Source organism: Rhinatrema bivittatum, chromosome 8 (genome assembly GCF_901001135.1).
Source record: "Rhinatrema bivittatum chromosome 8, aRhiBiv1.1, whole genome shotgun sequence".
Classification (NCBI taxonomy): Eukaryota; Metazoa; Chordata; class Amphibia; order Gymnophiona; family Rhinatrematidae; genus Rhinatrema; species Rhinatrema bivittatum.
Window position 1 is genome coordinate 99,858,282 of NC_042622.1, and position 27,547 is coordinate 99,885,828.

The window sequence follows — 27,547 nt, forward strand, 5'->3', positions numbered from 1 at the left end:
GATTAAAAATGAAAACAAGGGCCACACAGTAGCTCAGTAGAAGTGCTGTGCACTGCCATGTAGAGGGTCCCTGTTTCAAATTCCTGCTCCTTTCTTCCACACCATGGGACAGCTAGAGCTGGGAATACTGTAGAGTCACAGCCCCGGGGGTGAGGAGCAGGAGTCATGGGGCGACACCTGGTGGCTAGATTTACAGCCAATCTTCTCCACATATGCCTTCTCTTAAAACTAAATAACGGGGGTTGTGGTAAACATCAACAGATTAAAGTCCAAAAAGACCAGAACCTCTTACAACAATTAACTAGACCAGTGATGGCTAACCTATGACACGCGTGTCAGAGGTGACACGCCGAGACTTTTTGCTGACACACGCAGCGTTTCGTGGACTATCGGGAAATTTTTTTTAATCTGCTGTGCCGAGCCTTTAAAACTAGTTTTTTAGTATCCCCCACCCTCCGGACCCCTCCACCCCCCCCCAATGCCCCCGGGCGCAGCGATAGGCAGATAGGCAGGGCTGCGGCCCGAAGAAAAAGATCACGTTTAAACGCGCTGATGCTCCTCCTCCTTCCTGCCTGTGCGGCCCCGGAAGTAAACGTTGCCGGAGCCACGTGGGCTGGAAGAAGGTGAAGCATTGGCGCGTGCAGAAGAGGAGCAGCACTTGCGTTTAAGGGCAGCCGCGAATCCCGTCACAGCGGCCTGAGAAGAGGAAGAGGCCTGGTAGCAGGGCTGCAGCAGGGCCCATCCTGCATCAACCCGCGAAGAGGAGGCCCAGAGGTGAGAGAGAGGTTGAGGGTCTGTAGAGGGTGTGTGTGCGTGTATGAGATGAGTTGAGAGATTGTGTGCGAGAGTGAGGACCTGAATGTTTGCAGAGACGGCATGTGCTTGAGCAAGATAGCATGTGGGAGTGAGAGAGAGCCTGTGTGTGTGTGAGAGTCAGACAGCATGTGCCAGTGAGAGACTGTGTGTATGAATGATTGTATGAGAGAGAGCATGTGACAGTGAGAGCCTGTGTGTGTGAGAGAGAAATGCATGTGAGAATGAGAACCTGTGTGTTTGAGGGAAGAAGATGGAGAGAAAAGAAACAGAAAAAGACAATATAAAAGGAATTGGCAAAAAAAAATAAGAAAGGAAGGTGGGAAAAAAAGCCTGTGACCAACCAATTAGAAAATGAAGATCAGACAGCAAAGGTAAAACACAAAACAAATTACTTTTTAGTGATTGGCACATGTAATCTTTGGGAATGTGCAAGAATAGCACTTTCTCTATGCGGATCTCACAATGTACGAGATCAGCATGGAGAAAATGGAAGCCCACCGGGCCTGCACAGAGGCGGCAGCAGAATGGGCTTCAGTGTTAGTAGCAGCAATCGGCATCTCCCCAATAGCCATGCGGCAGCAGAGGAATGAGAGAGGTTCTGAGGTTGCTGGCAAAAGAGAGGGGGGGGGGGGGTCTGCCTTTAGTGTGTGCATGTGAATGAATGGGACTCTGCATGGGGGTGTATGTGTGTGAATGCATGAGTGCCTGCGTGAAAATGAATTGGTGCCTGGCTGGAGGATGGAGCGGGGAGTGGTGTGAAAATGAATTGGTGCCTGGCTGGAGGATGGAGCGGGAGTGGTGTGTGGAGTGCGCGTGTGTATGTATGTCAGGGAGCCAGTGAGTGTGAGAGCATGAGTGTGTATGAGAAAATCCAGGGGAGTAAGAGTTTGGCGGGGGGGGGGAGTGGAGGGGGAGAGAGTGTTTTAATTGAAGATTTAGGCAATGAAATTCAGCAACAAAAAGTCACTAAGCAGGTAAGAAAGAATTATTTGTTTTTGCTTTATTAATAAATACAGAACATATATTAAAATTATAACTTTGTTATTAATATTAGAGCTACAAATATCACAAAATTATGGATTTTACTAGAAGTGACACACCACCCGAGTTATGCTCGTTTTTTTTTTAATGAATTTTGACACACTGAGCGCAAAAGGTTAGCCATCACTGAACTAGACGCTACTTAGCAAAATTTGACCTTCATAATAAGCATCCTCGTTTGGTACGATGAGCTTGTAACTCTGCCTTATATTTACTCATCGGTCAATAACCAACTTCATATATTTTTTGTAAGTTTTCATATAAATGCAGATTTACAGTTCACGATTAAATTTGATGATTCTATCACTTTTTTTTTTTTTTAGATATTTCTATCAATAAGGTTGAGATGGAATTAATCACTATCATTTTTATTAAGCCCTACACTAAAAATACATATCTTCATCTTTCAAGTTATCATCCTTTTCATCTTTGTAAAAGTTTACCTATGGGACAATTTCTTCGATTGCGTCGTTTATGTACAGTTAAAGCAGACTTTGTACAACAATCACATCAGCTTTTCATTAAATTTCAGGACAAAGGCTATCCAATAAAATATATCAAGAGAGCTTTCAAACGGGCATATAACGCTGAGCAAGACTGGCTATTACTGGATAACAATGATGCACAAATAGCAGGCCCTTTAACCTGTGTTATACCATATTCTCCTTTGGCATCACGGATAACAGCATTAATTTTAAAGCATTGGACAATATTAAAAATGCATCCAGTTTTTTCAGATCGTCCATTGATCACTTAAGGTCGGGCCCGGAACATCAAAGATATGTTAGTACATTCATTCCAATAAGTTGCTTTGGATATATCAGACTCACGACCTATTGGACATTGGATATGTAACAAATGCTCATTGTGCCAACAAGCAATCACTGGAGAACTTTGGCAAGATCTTCAAGGCAACACACATCGTGCATATCCATACTGATTGTATTAAATATATTACATTCGAAGAAAGGCAATGCCACTGTCCACTTTTTTACATTGGGAGAACTAAAAGGATGATTAGAACCAGATTAACAGAACATCGGAGTTGTCTTGCAACAAAAAAAAGATTCAAGCTCCAATGGTTTTCATTGTTTAAATTATCAACATGAGTTTTATCAATTAAAATGGAGAGAGTTAGAGTTAGTGCAGCAGAATCCCCGTGGCGGCAATTTTCAAGCCTGCCTGAATTATAAAGAAGAGTGGATATACAAGCTTAATACAGTAAATCCAGCAGGACTAAATTCAGCCACAGAATGGTATTTTTTTATTGTAAATTCAATTAGGGTCGTGAATGAGTGTCACGACCCTAATTGAGGGTCGGATGATGTCATAATGATTGACATGAGAAGGTCTTTAAAAACAGCTGATCATGACTTCCGGTAAGCTACCGGAAAAATGTTCACCATATCATGGTAGGAGACGAGAAAAACACGCCAACAGTGAGTACTTCGGTTGAGAGTGTTACGGAAATTTTTATACATTGTGAAATTGATACAGTAACACTTTAGTGGTTAAATGTTAGTTTAATCTTGCATTTTGCTATCTTGTTTCATAGACGCTGATTACGCCCTTGAAAAAGAATGATATACGTTCGAAACATGGACCTATGTCTGGCACTTTTGGCATCAAGCAAAACAACTTAATGGCGTTCAAAATTGAAGCTAAGTTTTAATGTTTAATCACATTGGGAAATTGGTGTGATAACCTGTATTTATATGAAAAATTACAAAAAAATATATGAAGTTGGCTATTGACCGATGATTAAACATAAGGCAGAGTTACAAGGTCATCGCACCAAACGAGGATGCCTATTATGAAGGCTAGATTTATAGCCCATGATATAAGGCTCCAGGAGCCATGGTGCATGGCCCCCTGGCCTGGGACTGTCGCTGCAATGATCAGACTAAGAACAGTGGGAGGAATGGTCTCAAACAAGGAAAGAATCCTCAGATACTTGAATAAAAGCCTCATGATTCCAGGATCCATTTTGACTGAGCTGGAAGAAAAGGAGAAATGAACAGGCAAAAAACCCACATAGGTATAAAGTATATTTCATATAGTTAGAGAGTAAGATGCTCTGCCTATTCAGGAATATGATTAACTATAAAAGAATTTAGAACTGAACAGGAAAAAGCATTTTGCCTTTTAACCATATATTAGGCAATCATTCATACTAATAAAATAAATGGTCTGCTATTCTGAAGAAGAAAACCTCACCATACCAACAGCAGAACATGAAACGTCCTGCACTCTACAATGCCCACTTCTAGCTATGCAAGCACGGCACACATTACATTATTTGCACAGACCAGACTGCAAGATGAAGAAAACTGAAAGGGATAAAAGGAAAACAAAGGCAGGAAGGCGGCTTTGCAATGGAAAATGAATAGCAGAAGGGAACTAGCAGTGTGGTACCTGGCACATTCAAAAGAGAGGGAGGAACACCATTGCCAAACATCCTCTTTAGTCTGAATTGTATATAACTATGTAGCCAGTGGCCTAAAAACGTTAATATAACTGAAACAGTGCATCAGTGAGAAATCAGCTCAGTTAAGCCTTTATCCTTACTTAATTGCAAAAGTACTACTTTAGCTTTCTGGCAGCCTGCAGAAGTTTCAACATGTTATGAAATTAGGGTGAACAACTGGCTCCAACAAGTAAAAATGGACAAGAGAAGTTAGCACCTTTTTATTTGTAATTTTGAATCCTAATATATATTGCTTTTATTGTTCTGCTTCTCAATACTCTCAATCATACATATCAGAGCTTAGAGTTGCACAAGAAACAGAAGTGGCCATTAGTGAGCAAGTTGTCTACAAACTGGCAAGATTTATGAAGAGCTGGTTACCAATGCAGATAAAGATTTTTTTTTTAAATTAGGGTAGATCAGAGTTGCATAAAACAGATTAATACAAAACCAAAAATAAAGCCTAAATCACATGCTATTTCCGACAGGAAAATACACATAATTTGGAAAGAACTTCTTCCAAACCTCCGATTTATGAGAATCAAGGATAAATGTTAGTCTTCTTTCCATTTTCACAATTAACATCCAAACCGCAAAACACATTTTCTTGTAAACTGAAAACAGACAGTTCTTTTTAAAAATGTCACTGCAATTCCTTACATTTTTGTGTAGTTTTGGAAACAAATATAAATAAGATTTCACCATTTTTAGATACACACTTACATTTCTTTTCTGTAAACTGATGAAGCAAGCATGACTTGCCTACTCCCATATCCCCTGTTGAAACAGAAAATGAAGGTATTAATGGTCTTCTACAGCAAATAGTTGAGGGGACACAGGAAATGAAAAGCAACAATCTAGATTTAAAAAGACCATTTGCAATGTTATTTTGCTTCCTTCAGCTTAGCTTTCTTCCCCATGTGTTAAGAATCTGCACAATTTTTACAGCTTTTTGATCTTTTTTGGGCTTTATAATTTCTTTGATTTTATCATATCAAGTACACATCAGAAAAAAATTCACAAAAAGAAAAATGCAACTTAGCTAGACCTCAACTGGGGGAGAATAGAAAGAACTAAGTAACACATAAGGTAATACAATATTTAAACATTTTATATACCGTTGTTCCATGAATAGATTGCAATGGTGTACAAAGTGATGTTCATAATTTTAACTCAATGAAGCTTGGTTACAGAGGTGGTCTTCATAGTCAGGCATTGATATTTATTTATTTAAGGCTTTTATATATTGATGTTCCTGTACTAGTACATATCACGTCGGTTTACATAGAACCAAAGTTGGAAATTACATCAAACAAGAGGGTACAGATAACAGGGCTAACTTCGTATGAACTTATAGATAAAGCAGTGAACAACTTAAAATAACATTAAATTATTATAAATATAAGTATAAATATACAAAATATAAACAATCAACAAACTTGGATTTACAGCAGACTTGAAAATCTTGAATGCATAACATACAGCTAGCGGGGAAATGAGATTAATTTATAAGATTAAATGGTTACGGCGGACACCTTGCATATTGGGTTATGAAATGCGTGAATCTGACCCTGAGGGAGAGACCTTTAAGTGAAGGCTTTTGTGAAAAGCCAAGTTTTGAGCTTCTTTTTGAACGTCCGACTACAAGTTTCTAGCCGAAGGTCTGTGGGGAGGGCATTCCAGTGAGAGGGGCTGGCGGTCGAGAATGCACGTTTGAGCGATGACTTGGCTGGAGGTGCATATAAGGTGCCTAAGTAGCTGGTTCTGATTGGTCTCGATGATGCGTGGGGACGAAGTGGGTCACTTAGATTTAGCGAAGTTTGGGAATGAATGGCCTTGTGGGTTATGGTTAGTACTTTGAATATGATTCTAAATTTAATAGGGAGCCAGTGTAGGTTCTTTAGAATAGGTGTGATGTGTTCTCCTCTACTAGAGTTGGTTAGTATCCTGGCAGCCGAGTTCTGCAGCATTTGTAATGGTTTGGTGGTGATAGCTGGGAGGCCAATTAGCAGAGAGTTGCAATAGTCAATTTTTGAAAATAGAATAGTTTGGAGGACTGTTCTAAAGTCCTGAAAGTGGAAGAGAGGTTTCAGCTTTTTCAATATGTGTAGCTTGTGAAAACATTCTCTCGTAGTGTTTGAGACACATTTTTTGAGATTCAGCCTGTCGTCGATAGTAATGCCAAGGTCTCTTATGTGAGTGGGGGAGATCATTAGCGGTGTGATTAGATTGTTGGCAGCCTGACAGTTGTCATCCAGGGTGATCAGCATAAGTTCCGTTTTTGCAGTATTGAGAACTAAGTTAAGGCTAGTGAGGAGGGAGTTTCTGTCCACAGAAATTTTCTAGTACATAGGCAAAGAGTAAGGGTGATTGAACAAAAAGAATGTTAAAATGAATATTAAATGAATACTTCAGTTCTGTGTTCACTAAAGAGGACCCTGGAGAAGGACCGACACTAGTTAACAAGAAACTGGAGGGGAATGGAGTAGATGTAACTCCATTTACAGTAGAAAATGTATGGGAAGAGCTGGTGAAACTGAAAGTGGACAAAGCCATGGGGCCTGATGAAGTTCATCCCAGAATACTGAGGGAGCTCAGAGATGTGCTGGCGGGTCCGCTGTGTGACCTATTCAATAGATCCCTAGAAACGGGAGTGGTGCCGAATGATTGGAGGAGAGCGGTGGTGGTCCCGCTTCACAAGAGTGGGAACAGAGAAGAGGCTGGTAACTACAGACCGGTTAGCCTCACTTCGGTGGTGGGAAAAGTAATGGAGTCACTGTTGAAAGAGAGAATAGTGAACTATCTACAGTCGGGAGAATTGCTGGACCAGAGGCAGCATGGATTCACCATTGGAAGATCCTGTCAGACAAATCTGATTGACTTTTTTGACTGGGTAACCAAGGAATTGGATCGAGGAAGAGCACTCGATGTCATCTACTTGGATTTCAGCAAAGCTTTTGACACTGTCCCGCACAGGAGACTGGTGAATAAAATGAGAAGCTTAGGAGTGAGTGCCGAGGTGGTGGCCTGGATTGCAAACTGGTTGACGGACAGAAGACAATGTGTGATGGTAAATGGAACTCTCTCTGAAGAGAGAGCGGTTTTAAGCGGTGTACCGCAGGGATCGGTGTTGGGACCGGTCCTTTTCAATATCTTTGTGAGCGACATTGCGGAAGGGATAGAAGGTAAGGTATGTCTTTTTGCGGATGACACTAAGATCTGCAACAGAGTGGACACGTCGGAAGGAGTGGAGAGAATGAGACGGGATTTAAGGAAGATGGAAGAGTGGTCGAAGACATGGCAGCTGACATTCAATGCCAAGAAGTGCAAAGTCATGCATATGGGGAGTGGAAATCCGAATGAACTGTATTCGATGGGGGGAGAAAGGCTGATGTGCACGGAGCAGGAGAGAGACCTTGGGGTGATGGTGTCTAATGATCTGAAGTCGGCAAAACAATGTGACAAGGCGATAGCTAAAGCCAGAAGAATGCTGGGCTGCATAGAGAGAGGAATATCGAGTAAGAAAAGGGAAGTGATTATCCCCTTGTACAGGTCCTTGGTGAGACCTCACCTGGAGTATTGTGTTCAGTTCTGGAGACCGTATCTCCGAAGAGACAGAGACAAGATGGAGGCGGTCCAGAGAAGGGTGACCAAAAAGGTGGAAGGTCTTCATCAAATGACTTATGAGGAGAGATTGAAGAATCTAAATATGTACACCCTGGAGGAAAGGAGGAGCAGAGGTGATATGATACAGACTTTCAGATACTTGAAAGGTTTTAATGATCCAATGACAACGACAAACCTTTTCCATAGGAAAAAAATCAGCAGAACCAGGGGTCACGATTTGAAGCTCCAGGGAGGAAGATTCAGAACCAATGTCAGGAAGTATTTCTTCACGGAGAGGGTGGTGGATGCCTGGAATGCCCTTCCGAAGGAAGTGGTGAAGACCAGAACTGTGAAGGACTTCAAAGGGGCGTGGGATAAACACTGTGGATCCATAAAATCAAGAGGCCGTCAATAAAGAGTGGGTGGCTCGCCAGAATGACGGCTACTGCCTGGAGATAATACCCTTATTCAATAAACATACACATGGTTACTGTGACTCCAACATCACTCTAAGCTACAACAGCAAGAGGAAATGTGGAAAAAAGGATTCGCACTCACAAAGTGGGGAGTAGCTGGCTTGTTACGGCGGTTACTACCCCAAACCAAATAAGCCTGATACTTCACTTTCAATACATATCCAGCATAGCTCTCTGCTTCAACGGCAGGGGAGAAGAAAAACTGATACTTCACGCATAGCTCTCTGCTTCAACGGCAGGGGAGAAGAAAAACTGATACTTCATGCATATCCAGCATAGCTCTCTGCTTCAACGGCAGGGGAGAAGAAAAAAGGATTCGCACTCACAAAGCGGGGAGTAGCTGGCTTGTTACGGCGGTTACTACCCCAAACCAAATAAGCCTGATACTTCACTTTCAATACATATCCAGCATAGCTCTCTGCTTCAACGGCAGGGGAGAAGAAAACTGATACTTCACGCATAGCTCTCTGCTTCAACGGCAGGGGAGAAGAAAAACTGATACTTCACGCATATCCAGCATAGCTCTCTGCTTCAACGGCAGGGGAGAAGAAAAAAGGATTTGCACTCACAAAGCGGGGAGTAGCTGGCTTGTTACGGCGGTTACTACCCCAAACCAAATAAGCCTGATACTTCACTTTCAATGCATATCCTGCTTCAACCGCAGGGGAGAAGAAAAACTAATACTTCACGCATATCCAGCATAGCTCTATACTTCAACGGCAGGGGAGAAGAAAAACTGATACTACACGCATATCCAGCATAGCTCCCTGCTTCAACGGCAGGGGAGAAGAAAAACAACCAATAAGGGCTGAATAACACAGTCTGGGTAAAACAAATAAACATGGGTGTAGCTTGCTTATTGCGGCGGTTACTACCCCTACTACCCCTAACTAATCAAGCTTGATATTTCACTTGCTTGCAGCTCCATCACTGCTCTCTACATTAATGGTGGGGGTGGAAGGGAAATAGAACCAAAGAGCTAAGAGAAACAGATAAGTATGAGAAAAAAATGTGAAGCTTGCTGGGCAGACTGGATGGGCCGTTTGGTCTTCTTCTGCCGTCATTTCTATGTTTCTATGTTTCTATAAACATCTTAGTGAGGAGTTTTGAGAATCTTGTATTCTAGCATTTGATTTATTCTTTATGACCATTTTTGTCCTCCTTGTTGTGGTTCTGTATATGCTGATAGATATATATATATATATATATATATCTATTTATTGTTTTTAACTTAAATTGTATGCATTTCTGAATAGTCATGTTTTTAATTCAGATTTACATTTCTATCTGGTAAAATATGTAACGCCTCAGGCATAGAATTCCAAAGTTTTGGACCTACTACTGAAAAAACATGATCACTTATATGTGTCAGATGTGTGCACCGAATTGTGGGAATTGATAATAGTCCTTTATTTTGAGATCTTAGGGTTTGCTGAGGGTTGTAAGGTTGTAGTGTCACTCCTAGTAAGCCGGTGTTATTGGCATGAATGATGTTGAATATGATCATTAATACTTTATAGTAATAACTAAGCTAATAAAAGTGAACTGAACGGGATAAAACTTTATAAGAAACCATGCAAATGCACTGGGTCTCAGAATACATACATGTTACTCCAACTTCAACATTTACACAGAATTTTGAAAGAAAAGAAGCTCTAAGGCAAGAATTCTTTTTCAAAGACAAAAAAACAATTTCCTTCTAGTTTGAGTTACTCTGGCCACATCAGGAAAATAAGCTATCTTTTGAGCCATAAATATTTTAACCTTACAATGAAAAAACATTCTCAATGTTCAATCTTTGGTTCAAAGGCAAAAACAACTAAACTAACTCTTGAAGAAATTACTATTAGAATACTTCAGGAAACCAGTCAAATCTAGTTTATCAGAACTAAAAATCAATCTCCAAACACATTACCCTCAGAATCTACTTGCCCAAATTGGGCAAGTATAAAGTGTGGTATACCACTATTACTTTAGGTATATATAGGTATAAGGTTTAATGGCAAAACAGGTTTCAATTCAGTGATCTGCAAGACAATCATGAAAAAGCATATGCTTTTATAGATTAAGTGCAGTTGTTTCCTTGTATGAATGGTACAAAGTTTAAATGCAAAGTTCTTCTAATAATCCTGACATTCTGAAATCAAATATGAAATACCCAATAGATTCAGCTGGTATTTGCAATACTTCTAAACAATCTCTTAAGCATTACCAAAGGTGCTAACAATGAGGATTTAGGGAGTTCAGAAAACTAAGTCTCCTAGAATAATTCTCAGTCTTATGATATAAAGTGTCCTTATCTTTTATTAAGGCAACCTGACAATTCTGTAAGGCCTTAATTTGTCCTTAATCAAGCAGCTTCTCATCGTGAGAGAAACTGAGTTGGGTGTTCATCCATAATACATATTATTGATCAGCCTTAGATGTTAAGAAACTTCACAACCTTTGCAGTCCATAAAGTCTATAAGGTTATTAAAGCTGTTTTTTGGGAGTAGAAGTGATGGAATGACCTGAACCTTGGCAGGAGTAATTGCTCATATAGTGCTTTGCTCCCCTGAAATAGTTATTTGCACAGGCTTACTCCCATCCCCAGAACAGACATGACACTTTAGAACAATTGGCTCTCTTTTGGAGAGCATGCAACAGCAATTAGTCCCAAACATGGTGAAATAAGGACCTCAGGTCTCAAAAGAGACCCATGTCTCATTGTGAATGGCAATAGAGCCACCAAGTTTCATTGGTCCTGCGATTTCTTGAACACCTTGAATAACAGGCATCATAAAGGTCTCAATGGGAGGTTGCAAGCTTGAAGGGGGCAACCAAATCCCAGGGGGGCCAATTCCCTTCTTCTTTCCCATCACTGGGTAATACTCAACAGAAACCTTAATGTAAAAATAAAAAGTACTCAAAATCAATCAAGGAAAGATCGCCAAATCCCTGCCCAGGGGCTCTTCCCTTTGGCACCATACTACAGAGCACCATTTACATAGCATGTTCCTGGTGCTTCCAGCTGACATCTAATGGCCCACTTCAGGGGATAGCTACTAACTGGCTACAACCAAAAACTCCCGGTCTAGTAGGGCTAATGGCAAAATAAGTCTCCCCTGCTTTTTTTTTTTTTTTTTTAATTACACATATGCCTGTATGTATTTGGTTAACCTCTAACAAACAGATGGTGAACACAACCAACCACCAATTAATACACAATCCAAGTAATAAAGGTAGTATACCACACTTCATCTTGTTTTAAAAAGAACAGAACAAAACCTCATGCTAGCTAATGCTTCAAAGACCATTTCCAAATTCAAAATAAAAAAAGCAGTTTCTCCAAATTTTTGAACGTAAAATCAGAAGAGAATCAAGTTGTATGTTTTGTCGCAATAACTACACATCCAAGAAAAATATGAGCAGCGCCAAATCATAAACAATTTAATCTTATCAAGATTGAGAATATAACTCAACAGTATCCATATTATCAATGTGCTTATAGTTATGATTTTATTTCCCTAAAAAGGGCAGTGTTTGAACCCGAGTCATAAATGGTCTTATATAGATGTGAAGGACAAATTTATGTATACTGAATTAAATGGGTGTACAGACCATTTCAAATAGTGGAAATAAAATCTGCCTTGATAAACAGGTAAAAGTGTGGATACTCAGATTAGGGTGCATCCAGTTGCCCTATACATGTGACTGAGGTGTCTTTAGGAAATGTAGGTGATGTAGTTTTGCTGAAAAATGGCAATTTAAGAAAAAAAATCTGATACAGCTGAGAAAAAATGTTTTTCAAAAGTACAAGGCTGGGGATTCCTCCATAATCCAGTTAGGAAGGAGACCGAGGGTACAGAAAAAAAAATAGGGCTGGGGATCCCCTTTCCAGACCCCAACACCAGAGGGAGTATATGTATGGGACCAGTGTACCCCTTTCCCCGGTATCAGTATGCGCAGATTAAATTTTTACCAAAAAATAATTTCTACACTCTCTCGATAATACCATATTTAAGGTAGCTCCCCATGCAAGAAGTTTGGGGTAATCATGGATACTAAATTTTCTCCAACTTCATATCAAATCTGTGATTAGGTCTAGCATTAAGTTAGGTTTGCTGCAAAGTCTTAAATCACTGCTAGGTACACCTGAATTTCAATCCATTGTACAAGCATTTATTTTGCCGCTACTAGATTATTGCAACTCTGTGTATCAGTTTGCTGCAATATGCATTACGAGCATTAGAGAACACTGCGGCCTGTTTGATATCTAGCCATTCTATCTTTGGTCCTCATAGATTTACACAGGCTTCCAGTTACCTGGTGGGTCGAATATAAGAAGGCCTTGCTAGTACACAAGCTTCTGTGTGTCTAGCTTCTCTACCATGGACCAACTCCATGCTATAGATATACACCCCCGCATTCTCTCTGCGGCCTTTTCAGCTAGATCTTATGGATGTGCCCTCAGTCCGTGTGGCACACTGCACCAGCCTTCTAAAATCTTCTTGAGAATCTTCACCTCACATCACTGCTAAAGACATCTCTCTTCCAGCAGGCTTTTTTCTTGTAGTGATATTTTGTTTGCCTCGCTGGTTTTCCTAGTTAATTTTCTTTTGATTTTTTTGTCATGTTATTACTCGTCGATTTTATACTGATTATGAAAGTGAATCTATTTAAGTTGCATAGAGCCTAGCACCAGGTGACTAATATTTAAAATGAAATTAATCTGTTCCACTTGTCTTTATTACTAATAAAATTGTGAGAGAGTTTATACAGGGCACTTCTACACACAGTTCTAGTCACTTTGAAAGAATAAAAGTTACTTTTACCAAACACAGTATGTTCCCTAAAAATAGACATTTAAAAAAAATAAATAAATAAATCTGCATTGGACCAATGGCAATACTACATGCTGCCACACAGAGGACCTGGGCCCTAACTCTAGATGAGTTGGGGCTGGGGATGCTATAAAACAGACAGGTAGGTGTGAATATGGAAACCCAATCTTTGTACAATACCGCCATCTAGTGGCCAGGGCCCAGCACTGCAAGGTTCTAGAACGAGCTCTGGTGTGTGCTGCACAGAGGAGGAATGGGCTAAATACGAAGAGATAAAAATTAGTGGGGAAAAAAAAAAAAATCACTAGATTGTTACAAATGGAGGCTCATGGGGTTGGACACCAACTCCTGTTCTGATTGAGCTCGATCCTTAAAGGAGGAAGAGGAACTTGCCAGACCAGAAAATCTATCACAAAACATACCATGCACAGATAGGAATCTTGTGCTTAAATTTTTCTTTAGATACAGGATGGCTCAATATTATGGGCAACATATATGGAATACAGTTCGCTCTACACAAGAGCGCAGGAAAAAGTTCTGCTCATGAGAACGGAAGTAATAAATCATGGGGCTAGTATGGTACTAAGGTACCCATGCAAATGTTTGTTAAAATTCCAAGAGGAAAAATATATTTTTCTGGAGCCAGAACAATTAAGCGTTTTTGTTTTGTTGGGTTTTTTTTTTTTTTTTAGATGGGAAGGGTTGAAGTGAGATACTAGTGAAAGTAGGGGGGAAGCATCTTATATGACTATTCCTTTTTGTAATAATGATGTGATAAGGGCTCCTTTATTATACTTGTTTATACATCTTGGCTCCAAATTTCCTTGGTAATTTGAGATCTGGAATGATTTCTGAAAATGTTTGTTTTGATGCTTATAAAAAATTTGTATTGCAAGATCTCTACTTTCTTGATATATGACTAATATATCTGAAATCACAAAAAAAAAAAAACAAAAAAAAAAAACATAACATGCACATAGGTTGCTGTATCGTATGGTCAGTGTGGGCTGAAGGATCCATTCCCCAGAACATGAGGACTGGGGAATTCTCTCCCCAGGCAACAGAACGAGGGGTCTAGAGAATCTGCTACAATGTTAAAAATTGGTCACTATTGTTAATACTATAGATCTGAACACCACCTTTCACCTAAACAAGATCTCATCACTTTAAAAATTAATAGTAAGCCATGTACATGTAACCATTTTTAGAGTGGGTGACCCGTTAGGACATTTTTAATGCCTGAAAACGAGTACGGGGAAAATGAATGTAGTTATCCAATTACAGTTGGGTACACTGATACATAAGGAGATATGATTTGCCCAGTGTCACACCATCAGTGGTAGAGGGGATCTGAATCGATACATTTTACAAATTTTCAACTCCTTCATCACTCTAGCACAACAGTACACATCCTTATACACTAGCCTCCAACACCAAATTCTTTTTTTTTTTTTTTTATCACTAGTCCTCTGTTCCAAGAGAATATCACAATTATTCTAAGTGAAGAACTCAAGGCACAGAAAATATGAAGCCAAAAGGTCTAATTACTGAACAAGAGCTAAAAAAAAAAAAATAAAAAAAAAAAAGATTCATTAGTTCAAAATAAATATAGCATGTTTGTTTACCATTAATGGTATCTTCCTCAGATAATAGACTGAATTAGCCATTACATATGGATGACGTCATCCAGTGGCACTGAACAGAACTCTCAGCTAGTAGAGCTTTTGCACTATAAAACATGTGGGAATTCCCACCAAGGTGTTGCCTCGCGAGCCCCCCTCAGTCAATATTAGAGCTAATTTTAGCTATATAAGTTGACTCTGCAGGGAGGCAGGAGGGTATTTAATATGGCTAATTCATTCTGCTATGGAAACACCATTTAGGAAAAGCAAACTTGCTTTTTCTATCAATAAGCAGAGCTGAATTAGTCATACATGGGGAGTTCCAAGCTGAGGATTGCAGCGGAGTATTTACTGAAATAAGCAACCTGGATCCCAATGTGGAGAATAGACAAACTAGGTGAACAGACTATGCAAAATTGCTTGTCCAAATTTACTATCACTCTTTGAAAGACTGTCCAAACAGTAATAGGACAAAGGTGTTTACTGACAATCAAGCTGCAGATCTACTAATGTCTTCAAGAGGTATGGCTTGAAGATAGGCCACTGATGCAGCAATGACTAATTTGATGAGCCTTTATGGTGTCTAATTTGTAAATGTGCTAGCACATAAGTGCGTGAATCAGTCAGCTATTCAGTTGGATAATGGAGAAATTACCTGATAATTTCATTTTCCTTAGTGTAGACAGATGGACTCAGGACCAATGGATATAGTAAGCTCCTGATAGCAGTTGGAGATGGATCAGATTTCAATCTGACATCAGCCCTAGTACATATACCCCTGCAGGAAGCTCTGCTCTTCAGTATTCCCTTCGAAAAGCAATTGTGGATGTGTGTGTGACTGAATAACTTGGTTAACGTGATTAAACTTGGACTGGTTGATGTGGTTATAGCTGGAAACAGTCAGTGCACTCAACCGAGAAACGCAGACACCCGGTAGGTATGGGTGTCCTAATTAGAGGGAAGCTTGGCTTACACGTTAGTCTTGCTCTCGGGGATTGTCACCCAAGGTTTCCGTGTTTGTCGGCAGCCGTGGGTGGGATGCTGAGTCCATCTATCTACACCAGGGGTGGGCAATTCCGGTCCTCAAGGGCCACAAACCAGTCTGGTTTTCAGGATATCCCTAATGAATATGCATGAGAGATTTGCATGCACTCTGCCTCAGTTGTATGCAAATCTATGTCATGCATATTCATTAGGATATCCTAAAACAGACAGGTTTGTGGTCCTCGAGGACTGGAATTGCCCACCCCTGATCTACACTAAGGAAAATGAAATTATCAGGTAAGTAATTTCTTCATTTCCTAGTGTGTAGCAGATGGACTCAGGACCAATGGGATGTACAAAACCGGTTGGGAGGCTACCCATGGTCCACTTAGTACTGCCCTTGCGAATGCTGTGTCCTCCCGAGCCTGAACATCCAGGCAGTAGAACCTAGAGAAGGTGTGAATGGAGGACCATGTCGCTGCCCGACAGATCTTGGCAGGTGACAGCACCTTGGTTTCTGCCCAGGACACTGCCTGGGCTCTAGTGGAATGGGCCTTGACTTGTAGAGGTGGAGGCCTGCCTGCCTGCCTCTACGTAGGCCGCCTTGATAACTTCTTTGATCCAGCGGGCTGCGCTTCCCCTTGTTTCTTCCCACTGTGAAGGACGAATAGGTGGTCCATCTTTCGTACGGATTCCGATCTGCCGTTAAGGAGGCGAAGACGGCGAGATTCTTCCGAGTCCTTATGCTCATCTGGCGATGGTAGCAAGATGGTTTGGTTTAGATGGAAGTGAGAAACCACTTTTGGGAGGAAGGAGGGAACCGTGTATAGCTGTATGGATCCCGGTGTGACCCTGAGAAACGGTTCTAGACATGACAGTGCTTGAAGCTCGGAGATGCGACGGGCCGAACAGACTGCCACTAGAAATGCAGTCTTCAATGTTAGTTGTTGGAGGGACAGACCGTGGGTGGGTCTGAAGGAGGCTCCCACTAGGAAGTCTAGGACTAGATTGACATTCCTTTAAGGTACGGTCACTTTAGGGGTGGTTGGATGTGTTTGACCCCTTTCAGGAAACGGGAGATGTCCGGGTGAGAGGCTAGGCTGCCACCCTCCACTTTGGCTCTGTAGCAGGCCAACGCAGCTACCTGCACCTTGATGGAGTTGAGAGACAACCCCTTCTGTAAGCCGTTCCGTAGGAATTCCAGAATCGTGGGAATTTTGACTGTCCGCGGGAGAATGTCGCGGTCTTCACACTAGGCTTCGAATATTCTCCATATTCGTATGCAGGTTAGGGATGTGGAAAACTTGCGTGCTCGGAGCAGTGTGTCAAATCACCGCCCCCGAGTATCCGCTCTTCTTCAGGCATGTCCTCTCAATGGCCAGACCGTAAGAGAGAATAGAGTTGGGTCTTCTTGGAGAATCAGGCCTTGTTGGAGCAGATCCCTGTGTGGAGGTAGAGGGAGCAGGCTCCCTGTCAGTCTTCGCGTATCTGCCTACCATGGCCTTCTTGGCCAGTCCGGGGCCACGAGAAGTACTGGCCCCCCCTATGGTGTTCTATTTTGCGGATGATCCCGCCCTGTAGTAGCCACGGTGGGAAGGCGTATAGCAGGGTGTCCTGTGGCCAGGCCTGGACGAGGGCATTGATCCCTTGGGATTGTGGTTCCTGTCTGCGACTGAAGAAGTTGGGAACTTAGGCGTTGGACTGGGTTGCCAGGAGGTCCATGGCTGGTGTTCCCCAGTGGTTTACTATCAACTGGAAGGCTGTGGCAGACAGCCTCCATTCCCCTGGGTCTAGACTTTCTCTGCTGAGGTAATCCGCAGTGACGTTGTCTCTTCCCACGATGTGGGTGGCTGAGATCTCTTGTAGGTTCACTTCCAACCACGCCATTAGGGGGTCTATTTCCAGGGACAACTGTTGGCTTCTGGTTCCTCCCTGGCGGTTGATGTAGGCAACTGTTGTGGCATTGTCTGACATGACTGACCGATTCACCCCGGAGTCTGTGACTGAACCATAGGCAGACTAGTCTGACTGCCCGGGCTTCCGGTGTGTTGATTTCCATCCAGACTCTCTTATCCCATTGCCCCTGGCTGTAGCTACTGGCAGTGGGCTCCCCACCCTTGTAGGCTCACATCCATGGTGAGTAGGATCCAGGTCGGTGGGGATAGCCTTACTCCCTTGCTCAGATGGTCTTCTTGTAGCCACTATTGTAGCTGGATCCAAACTTCCTCCGGGAGTTGGAGGCAAACGGAGTAGTTCTGGGACATTGGATTCCATCGTGACAGTAGGGAACGTTGTAGGGGGGGGGGTCACATGTGAGCTCTTGTCCATGGGACCACATCTAGGGTGGATGCCATGAGACAGAGGACTTGGAGGTAGTCCCATATTTTGGGTCGAAGACTGCTTGACAGGTTTTGTAATTGGTTAGTCAGTTTTGTTCTCCTTGTAGGAGTCAGAATGACCTTGTCTTGTCTGGTGTCAAACCGGACTCCCAGGTATTCAGAGATTGGGAGGGCTGCAGAAAGCTCTTGTTCGTGTTGACCGCCCACCCGAGGTTGTCCGGTAGAGTTTTGACTCTGGTGGTCACCTGATGACTTTTCTCTGGGGATTTTGCCCTGATCAGCCAATCGTCCAGATATGGTCGTACAAGGATTCCTTCTTTCCTCACTACAACCATGAGTTTGGTGAACATTAGAGGTACTGTGGCTAGCCCGAAGGGTAGTGCCCGAAACTGGTAGTGGTGGTCCAGGATCATGAAGCGAAGAAAGCACTGATGCTCGTGATGGACCGGGATATGCAGGTAGGCTTCTGACAGATCCAGGGATGTCAGAAATTCTCCCGGTTGTATCGCCCTTATGACAGAGAGTAGGGTTTCCATGCGGAAGTGCGGTACCCTCAGGTGGCGGTTGACAGACTTGAGGTCCAGGATGGGCTGGAATGTGCCCTCTTTCTTGGGAACGAAAAAAAAGATGGAATAGTGCCCAGTATTTTGTTGTTGCGTGGGCACCGGCATTATGGCCTTTAGGGCGAGCAATTTGGTCAGTGTGATTTCCACTGCCATCCTCTTGGAAGGGTCGTGGTAGGGAGATTTCACAAATTTGTCCGGAGGGATGTTGTGGAAGTCCAGGTAATATCCCTCTCGAATGATAGTTAGGACCCACCTGTCCAAAGTTCTCTTGACCCATCTTTGGTAGAATAGGGCAAGCCTGCCTCCTATGGCCTCTTCCTGTGGATGGGTTGACTGATATTCATTGTGGGGTGCAGCTGGGGCCTGGACCAGAGCCAGCTCCCCTTTTGTTGTGCTTGTTTCGAAAGGACTGGCCCCTGCCTGCGGGGCAAGATGCTTGATATGTACTTTCGTATGGTTTGAAGCGCTGTGATCCCCTGCCCTTAGATATTTGGGGGAGGGGCGCTGGCTTCTTTTGTTCTTGTCCTCCGGTAGCTGCAGTACTGGGGATTCGCCCCATTTGTCGGTTAACTTCTCCAGTTTGCTTTCGAACAGGAGGGTTCCCTTAAAAGGCATTCGAGAGTCTAGTCTTGGACGTTGCGTTGGCAGACCAGCTTCGGAGCCAGAGTTACCTTCTGGCTGCCACAAAGGACGAAACACCTCTGGCTGCGGTGCGCACCAGGTCGGAGGTTGCATCCATGAGTAATGATACTGCTGGTTCTATCTAGTACTTCGAAGGGTGCGGTGGTGTTCCTGGTCTTTGATAAGCAGGCGCGTGTCACCACGGCACAGCAGGCTGCGATCTGTAGTGACATAGCTGATACATCGAATGACTGTTTGAGGATGGATTCCAGACATCTGTCCTGGGCATCCTTGAGCGTCTCTCCTCCCTCGACAGATGGTGGTACGCTTTGAGACCACGCAGACCATGGCATCCACTTTGGGGAATGCCAGATCTTTGGCAGCGGGGTCCAGTGGGTATAGGGCTGCCAGGATCTGACCCCCCTTGAAAATGGCCTCCGGAGCTTCCCATTCCAGGTCAATCAGCTGTTGGACAGCTTGCAGCAAAGGGAAATGGCAGGAGGCCTGACTGAGTCCCTCTAGCAGGGGGTTAGTCTTCGGTTCCCCTGTGGCACTTGTGCATGGGAAAGCGAGCTCTTTCAAGCTGTGAGCCATGAGTTCTGATAGTTAGTCTTTGGCGAAGAACCACCTCATGATTCGGTAAGGTTCCGTTCCTGGAGGGATTTCCCCTACCTTCAGGGAGTCTCGATCCTCAGAGGTGTCAGAGTCCCCAATGTTGGGGCTTTTGGGCGGGAGAGACAATACTCTGGGTCTAAAGGGTCCTGGGATGTTAGAGTCCTCTGGGGGAGGCTGTGGCATCGGGGGCACCGGTTGCATGTGGACAAAAGGTATGTAGGCCTTTGAAGAATTCTACCCAGGAGAAAGATGTTGGGTCTAAATTGAGAGGCGCTGCGTCCCCGGGGAGCCCGTTTGAAGGAGGTTCCCGCTGAGCGCAGAGAGGTTCGGTGTACTGTTGGTGGATCCGGATCCCAGTACTGGCTGGGGAGGACCCTGGTCTGGTTCACCCAGATCCTCCTCGCACTGTAAACACAGAGCCATGGCCTCTTCGTGCTGCACAGCTCTTATGTGGCACGCTGGGCAGAGGACCTGAGCCTTGAGCTTCTTGTCCGGTGGTGCCATGGTTTGTGTGCGTAGGATTGCAGAAACCCCCAGTTTGTGCGTTTAAGTGTACGCCGGGAGGCCGAAGTTGTGTGTGTAGGTCGGATGCGCGCGCCTCTGTGCGCACAGGGTTAACATATGCACCCAGCACAGCTGAGCGTATGGCTGTGGACCCGGTGCCCTCGTGCGCGTTGCTGTGCGCATGGCACTTATGCGCGCACAAGTGATTTGTGCACCCGGCTCGCCTCTGTGCGGCGATCAAGAGGAAAAGGGGAGCGGGGCTCATCTGTAGAGGTAATATTTCTTCTTTGTTTTGAATACTCTAACATTGTGCAAGTGTGTATAGAGTCCCGAACTGCTATGGAGACGGAAAATACTAACGAGCAGAGCTTCCTGCAGGGGTATATGTACTAGGGCTGTCGTCAGATTGAAATCTGATCCATCTCCAATTGCTATCAGGAGGACACTATACCCATTGGTCCTGAGTCCATCTGCTACATGCTAGGAAATATAGGTTTGGCCACTGCTATGCACAGTGTTAGGATCATAAGAGAAGAACAGCTGTGAAGCCTGATGATGGGGCAGGGCAAGGGAAAGGCCCTTTTCACAATATAAGGTATGAAGGTCTTTTTGCCTTTAGGTATGTGTGGCCGCAGGAAGAACATAAGTAACACAATGGTTTGATTAATATGAAAAAGCAAGCAGTGATCCATATATTGAGCTTTGGAATCTTTTTTTTTTTAACATATCAAAATCATCCAATAACCTTGGATCCTTCCCTGATGAAGTATTCAAGTATATTCTTTTTTCTTTTGCTCTTTTAAGAATTAATTCTACCACAAGTGAATGATGGTATTAGTGCATTAGCTCAAACTCCAGATATTTTTGTACTCTATATTTGAGGTCTAGTTTCCTTGCAACTAGGGCACAGAAAATAGGATTTTCTCACATTCTCATTTGCAATTCCTGCAGGATATCATGGATCAGGATATCTGTTGGTTCCACTGGTGTATCCAGAATTTGGAGGAGTCTGAAAAGAGCTTTGCACTAAGGATCTATGTTCTTAAGGCACATTAACTCTGAGAACTTTTCCCAACGTGACCAGAAATCTGGAGTAAGAAAGGTCTTCTAGTGGAGACTAGTGTCCTGAAAGCTCTTTGGGGAGAAGGGGAAGGGAGTGTATAGTTAGATCAATCCCTCTTGAAAATGCAGAATTGAGAAAGTCTAGGATCCCAATGAGGAGGGCATCCTGGTCATCTCAAAGGGTGTATATATATCTTCTGATTGGCTGGACTCCTGTGACAGCAAATGTCATGAGCTAGAACCAAACTCACAGGGTTCTGATTGAGTATTTTATTTATAATTTTAGAGAACATTGTACAATAATAAAATAGTATGTTCACAAACTTGGAGACAGTAATATCTCAAAGAAAGAATATACAACATTGTAATAAGCTGTACATTCAAATAAATCACCACAATGTACAATAAAAACTTCAGTTGTAAAGACCAGAACACATTTTTGTCTATTTCCTTAAACCCCACCCACATCCCCCCTCCCCTCAGCCAGGGCTGATGTGTCTTAATGTTGAGTTTGCCAAGTATCAGTAAATTTCAACATCTGGTGATGTTGAGTAGCGGTGAGTTTGTTCAAATAGACTGAGATTATCTAAGATCTGCTATTAAATATAAAAGAGGTAGCTGACAGCAAATGGGATCTGGTGACTCCAGACGTAGCCCTTTGTAAGTGCTCTGGTAATTGCTGGGGCAGGGGTATCATGTCCCCTTCTGCCCCTTTAACATTCTTGGTAGGCCAGCCTACAGCTGTGTAGGAAGCTCTGGAGGATGATCATGCAATAGAGGCGGCAAAGGTTATGCAGCACCTGGTGTGTGTGTATATAAATATATACATTTTTAACTAGTTTGATTGTATAAAACCTTATATTGGTGTGTAAACTAATACAAACTGAAATGGACAATACATTCAGCACTATTCATAACATGCTACACACCAATATAAGGTTTACACAATCAAACTAGTTAAAAATGTATATTTTATACACACACACGGTGCTGCATAACCTTTGCCTTGTCCATTGCAGCATCAACCAATGTCTGATAGAAACATGCAATATCATTTTAATAAGTTCAAAATGGAATTAAACAATTAATAGTTGGTGTGCCCATTTTTAGCTTACAAAACAGCTTTAAAACTAGCAAGGTAACAGCTTTTTTCAGCTTGTTGCTGGAATTTAATAATTTTTGGCTTTGAGAATTTTTAAAAGAAAATTCTTTCACTCAGCACATAGTTAAAAACTCTGGAATTCACTGCCAGGGGATGTGGTTTCAACAGTTAGTGTTACTGGGTTTAAAAAAAGGTTTGGATAAGTTCCTAGAGGTTAAATCCATAAACTGCTATACGGTAATTAATGAGCAATAGTAGCTTATAATTTATCTAATGTTTGGGTACTTGCCAGGTACATTGACTTGGACTGGCCTCTGTTGGAAACAGGATACTGGGCTTAATGGACCCTTGGTCTGACCCAGTATGGCATTTCTTATATCCTTATGACCATCACCAAATTCGGTAAAACACTCATCAGCAGTCTTTCCCCATGTCATCTGAACCCAGCTTTTGCTTCAACCTAATTTTTCGGCAATCCATTTTTCATTATAAAGTTTGCTCCAGAATCACGCGCCTCAGGAAATACAATATACTCACTACAGTCAATCTGAAGCTGTTTTTCACTATCACATGTTCCGGCCATATATAATAAAATTTAAGTAATCTGTAAGGTACTGTTAAATTCCAAACTGAATGGCCTACAAAGTGGTATACAAATTATATTAGTGGGTTAATCCAGTGGGCTACTGGTAGGAAGCAAAGGTTATACAACACCCAGTCAATGACATCTTTTATATTAAAGATACTTCAGACATAACATGAGAGCTTTTTATATGGCCTTTTTTCCCTTGCTAATGAAGTTGGTAATCAGCCAAATGACTGGCAACATGAGAGCAGTTATAATGCCATAATACACAGTCCGCTACAGTGACACTTACCAATTATGATGTACTTAAAGATGTAAGAGTAGTTGTAAGGTGCAGTTGCCATTGTGGCACTAAAACAAAAACAGGAAGTTTGGTTAGCAAAAACATGAAAACATCTACCGGTATATAGCACAAAACTACTTGCAAATATTTATTTCTCCCACACACAGTTTTAACCCTTTGGTATCTGAAGTCCACTCGTGAAAGAATCTGAGGCAGCGCCGTTAGCTCACTGTTACCACAACTTGATTGAAGAAAAATCATTGGGAGACCATTTTAACCCCTTTGAATCTTAGAGACTGCTCCCCAGCTTTCTCCCTTTCAGATTTCTAGCAATATGCCACTTTCAGAACATAGTAAATAAAAAGCCAAGTACCAACATAGGCATTTGAGAGTGAAACACCTCTGACATGGCAAACACACAGCTACCAAAGTTTAAAATTGTGCCAGCTGTTATTTTTCCTGTCAAGGAACAAGCAGATCCATTTCCTTACATTAATAATGCAACAGTCTTAAGAGATTTTAACAGATATACATGTTTTACAAAGTGGATCACTGCAACAAAAATTGCTAAAAAATTGTTCTTACTTGATAATTTTCTTTCCTTGAGTCCTGCTAGACTGGCTCTTACACTTGTGATTTCCCTGCTCTTTAGCTGCCTGAATCACAAGGCACACCCTGTTCAAAATCTCATACAGCTATAAGAGGGGAACTGCCATAGGTCTTACCGCTAGCATACTGTCAAAGCAACAAGACCAGGACCACATTCTTACCCCTTTTTTTGTGGGTATGTATCTCTTTTTATATATTTTTTTCCATCCCTTGAAGTTATTCCCCCTCTCGTGGGAGAACAAAGAGTAAATAGAAAAGGGGAAGAGAGCCAAATTACCTCTGGCATCTACTTGTGGCTCCTGCTAGATCAATCCTCGGCTAAGTGGGAAGACGACAGGGATGTTTTAAGGACCCCTGAGCCGAAGGCCATTTCCTCCTTAGTTTGTATATGCAGCTTACAGTGTTTGGAAAACTAGTGCAGGGATGACTAGTTTTAGCCTGAGACCAATGATGCCTGCACTCTTGTAGAGTGTTGATAGTGCAACAATGGCACCTGCCTGCAGATGATTATGTAGGCCGAAGTGATTGCTTCTTTGATCTAACTAGTATGGTCTTGGAGGCTGCTTCTCCCTTTCGAGGTCCACTGAACAGCACGAACAACCTATCCAATTTCCTGAAAAGAATCTTAGAGTTCCTAGGCTCCCGCGATCCTATGGATACTGGGAGAAGTCACAGAATTAGACTGTTGCCACAATAGACAATCCATCTGCACATTTAACAAACTTTCAAGGTCTACTGCTGTGTGACAATTACTTAAAGCCCAATAGTGCTTACAGGGCTGCTTCAAGGCTATTCTGGCTTAGCGTTCAAGAGAGCTGCAGATTGACTCTCAAACACCAATCAGCATAGCCAGCAAACTGTTCACTGTCACTAGTGCACAAACTGGCTAAACAGAAACAGGTCTCTGTCCAGACCCAGGATTCATATCACTGCTCCATCTTCTGATGGAATTAAAATTACCTGCTCTCACTGCTATACTTGCTGCTGCTGCCCTGAATCCAACTGAGATGTATTACACTTTGAAAATGTTTGCTTTTTTATATTTATATAAAGCAAGCTAGCTTACCATAAACAGTGTTTTCCATAGATATAATTTATGAAATAAAATAAAGTTATAACATGCTTGATCCTAAGTATTCAGCTAACGATTACATACATAAAAGCTTATGTGATGACAAAAACTTTAGTAAACAGTAAAAATAACTAAAGATAAAATATCAAATAAAACTGACAGCTACAATAAAATCAGGCATAACTTAACTGTTAAAGAATATTTAACACAAAAGCATACAAAAAGATACTTAGTTGTACTGATTACAATGTTCAAATATAATAAAGTACCTGCATTAGGTATTAAATGCCTGCTGAAAATAGAAAGCATGTTTCCTTAAAGTAAGATTACATTGAATACTTCAAATATCATCTGGTAAGCTATTTCATAAAGTTGGGTCTTCAATGCAAAAGGTATGCTCCCTGGTTTCATCGAAACGTACTTGGCGAACTATAGGAATTTCCAACAAATTGTGACTGGAAGATCTCAAACTGGGCTGTGGTTTGTAAATTTTTAAGAAAGAGCTAGCGCAGATAGAGGTAACACTACTTAAGGCTCGAAGTATCAGGGTGACAATTTTAAACTGGATCCTCCACTTTATGGGGAGCCAATGTAAAGAATAAAGCACAGGAATGATGTGACCATATGATCTAATGCCAGTAATTAGTTTGGCTATAGCATTCTGGACTGCTTGCAAACATTTCAGCATATATGCTGGGACACAGACATATAAAGCATTGCAATACTATATTCTGGATATGAACAAAGATTGTATAATATTCTGAAGAAAAAAAAAAAACCCATTACATGTGGGCGATGTTATCTGGTAACACCAAATGAACCCATCTCTCCAAGCCAGTAAAGTTTTGAGCTCTCAGCATGTGTGGTTTGTTCCTGCGCAGATGTTGCTTCATGAGCCTCCCCTCAGTCTATACTAGAGCTAATCTAGCTGTGTAGTTGACTCTCCAGGTGGGCAGGTATTGCATAGCTAATTCATCCTACTATGCATAGAACACACCATTTATGGTAAGCAAACTTGATTTTTTGGTTGATAAGCAGGTTAAAGTTAGCTGTTACAATTCAAAAGTCCCAAGCTCAGGGTTGCAGCAGAGCAGTTATTCAGTAAGCAACCCAGCCCACCCCATTAGGAATGGGGTAGGCTGGGTGAGAACAAATCTTGCATAACTGCTTGTCCAAATTTACTGTCAGTCTTTGAGAAGTTATCAAGACACTAGTGGGACATAAAGGTATGGAAGACCAGACTGCAGCTTTGCAGATATATCTTCAATAGATACTTCTTGAAGATAAGTAACAGACTCACATTTGATGAGCCTTCAGTGTCTGATTTGCAGTCCTGCTAAGGTGCATCCGTGGTGAATGTATTTAGCCAGCCAATTAGATAAGGTATGTTTGGCGACCACTATTCCTAGTCAGTTGCAATTGTATGAGACGAACATTTGGGAGGTTTTGATGCAGACAAGTTCATTTCTTGTAATACACTAAGGCCCTTTTGCAGTCCAGAGAATTTAAAAGTTTTTCTATGCAGATAACCATTTGCACATTGTATCGGTTTACATGGAACAATTTAATGTAGGGCTTTTTTGCCTTCTTATGCATGGGGCCTTGGAAAGAAGGTAGGCAATATGCTGAACTGACCTATACGGAAAACCAAGATCACCTTTGGCAGAAACTTCAAGTGAGCACAGAGAACCACCCTGTTGTGTAAGAACTACTTGTATGGAGGACAGTGGATGAGAGCTTGGGGTTCGCAGATTATTCTAGCTGAAGTCACTGTGATGAGGAGCACCATCTTCCATGCAAAGTACTTCAAAGAGATGACGCCAATAGCTCAAAGGGAGGCTTCATTAGTTGGAAAAGGACCACATTCATATCCCATGGAACAGGAGGCTTTTGTATCAGGGGTCTGACATGCCACAGACTTTTCATGAAATGAGATATCAGTGGATGAGTAGATATCTATTTGCCATCCAGTTGTGTATGGTAAGCCGCTACAGCTCTGAAGTACACACCCAAAAGAGGTGGTAAGACCTACGTGAGGAAAGGTGGTGTATTTCAGTAGATGCTTAGGTTTGCAAGAAAATAAAGTCCAAAGCGTTTTGCTGACGCTATTTGGAGTACCGAATTCCATTTGAAGGCATAATTTCTTATAGCTGAAGGCTTTCCAGATGAGACTAGTGTGCCACAATCTCTGTAATTAAATGCAGATCAGCGGTCACTGAGCACTCGACATCCAAGCTCTGAGCTTAAGGGCAGAAAGGTTGGGATGATACAATGCCCTGTCTTCCTGAGCTAATATAGGATCTGTTCCCAGATATATGGGAGGTCTGCTGGAAATTAGTATGAGATGCATACC

The 27,547-nt window shown here is 42.2% G+C and overlaps 1 protein-coding gene across 1 annotated transcript in view; it reads right to left on the minus strand.

Annotated features, from left to right (window-relative positions):
• Positions 1-27,547, minus strand: part of RAB14 (RAB14, member RAS oncogene family) — a 96,960-nt gene that overhangs the window by 26,785 nt on the left and 42,628 nt on the right. Inside the window, 2 exon segments of the mRNA XM_029612527.1 lie at positions 5,048-5,101; positions 23,523-23,581. Of these exon segments, the coding sequence (XP_029468387.1) occupies positions 5,048-5,101; positions 23,523-23,581 (113 nt within the window).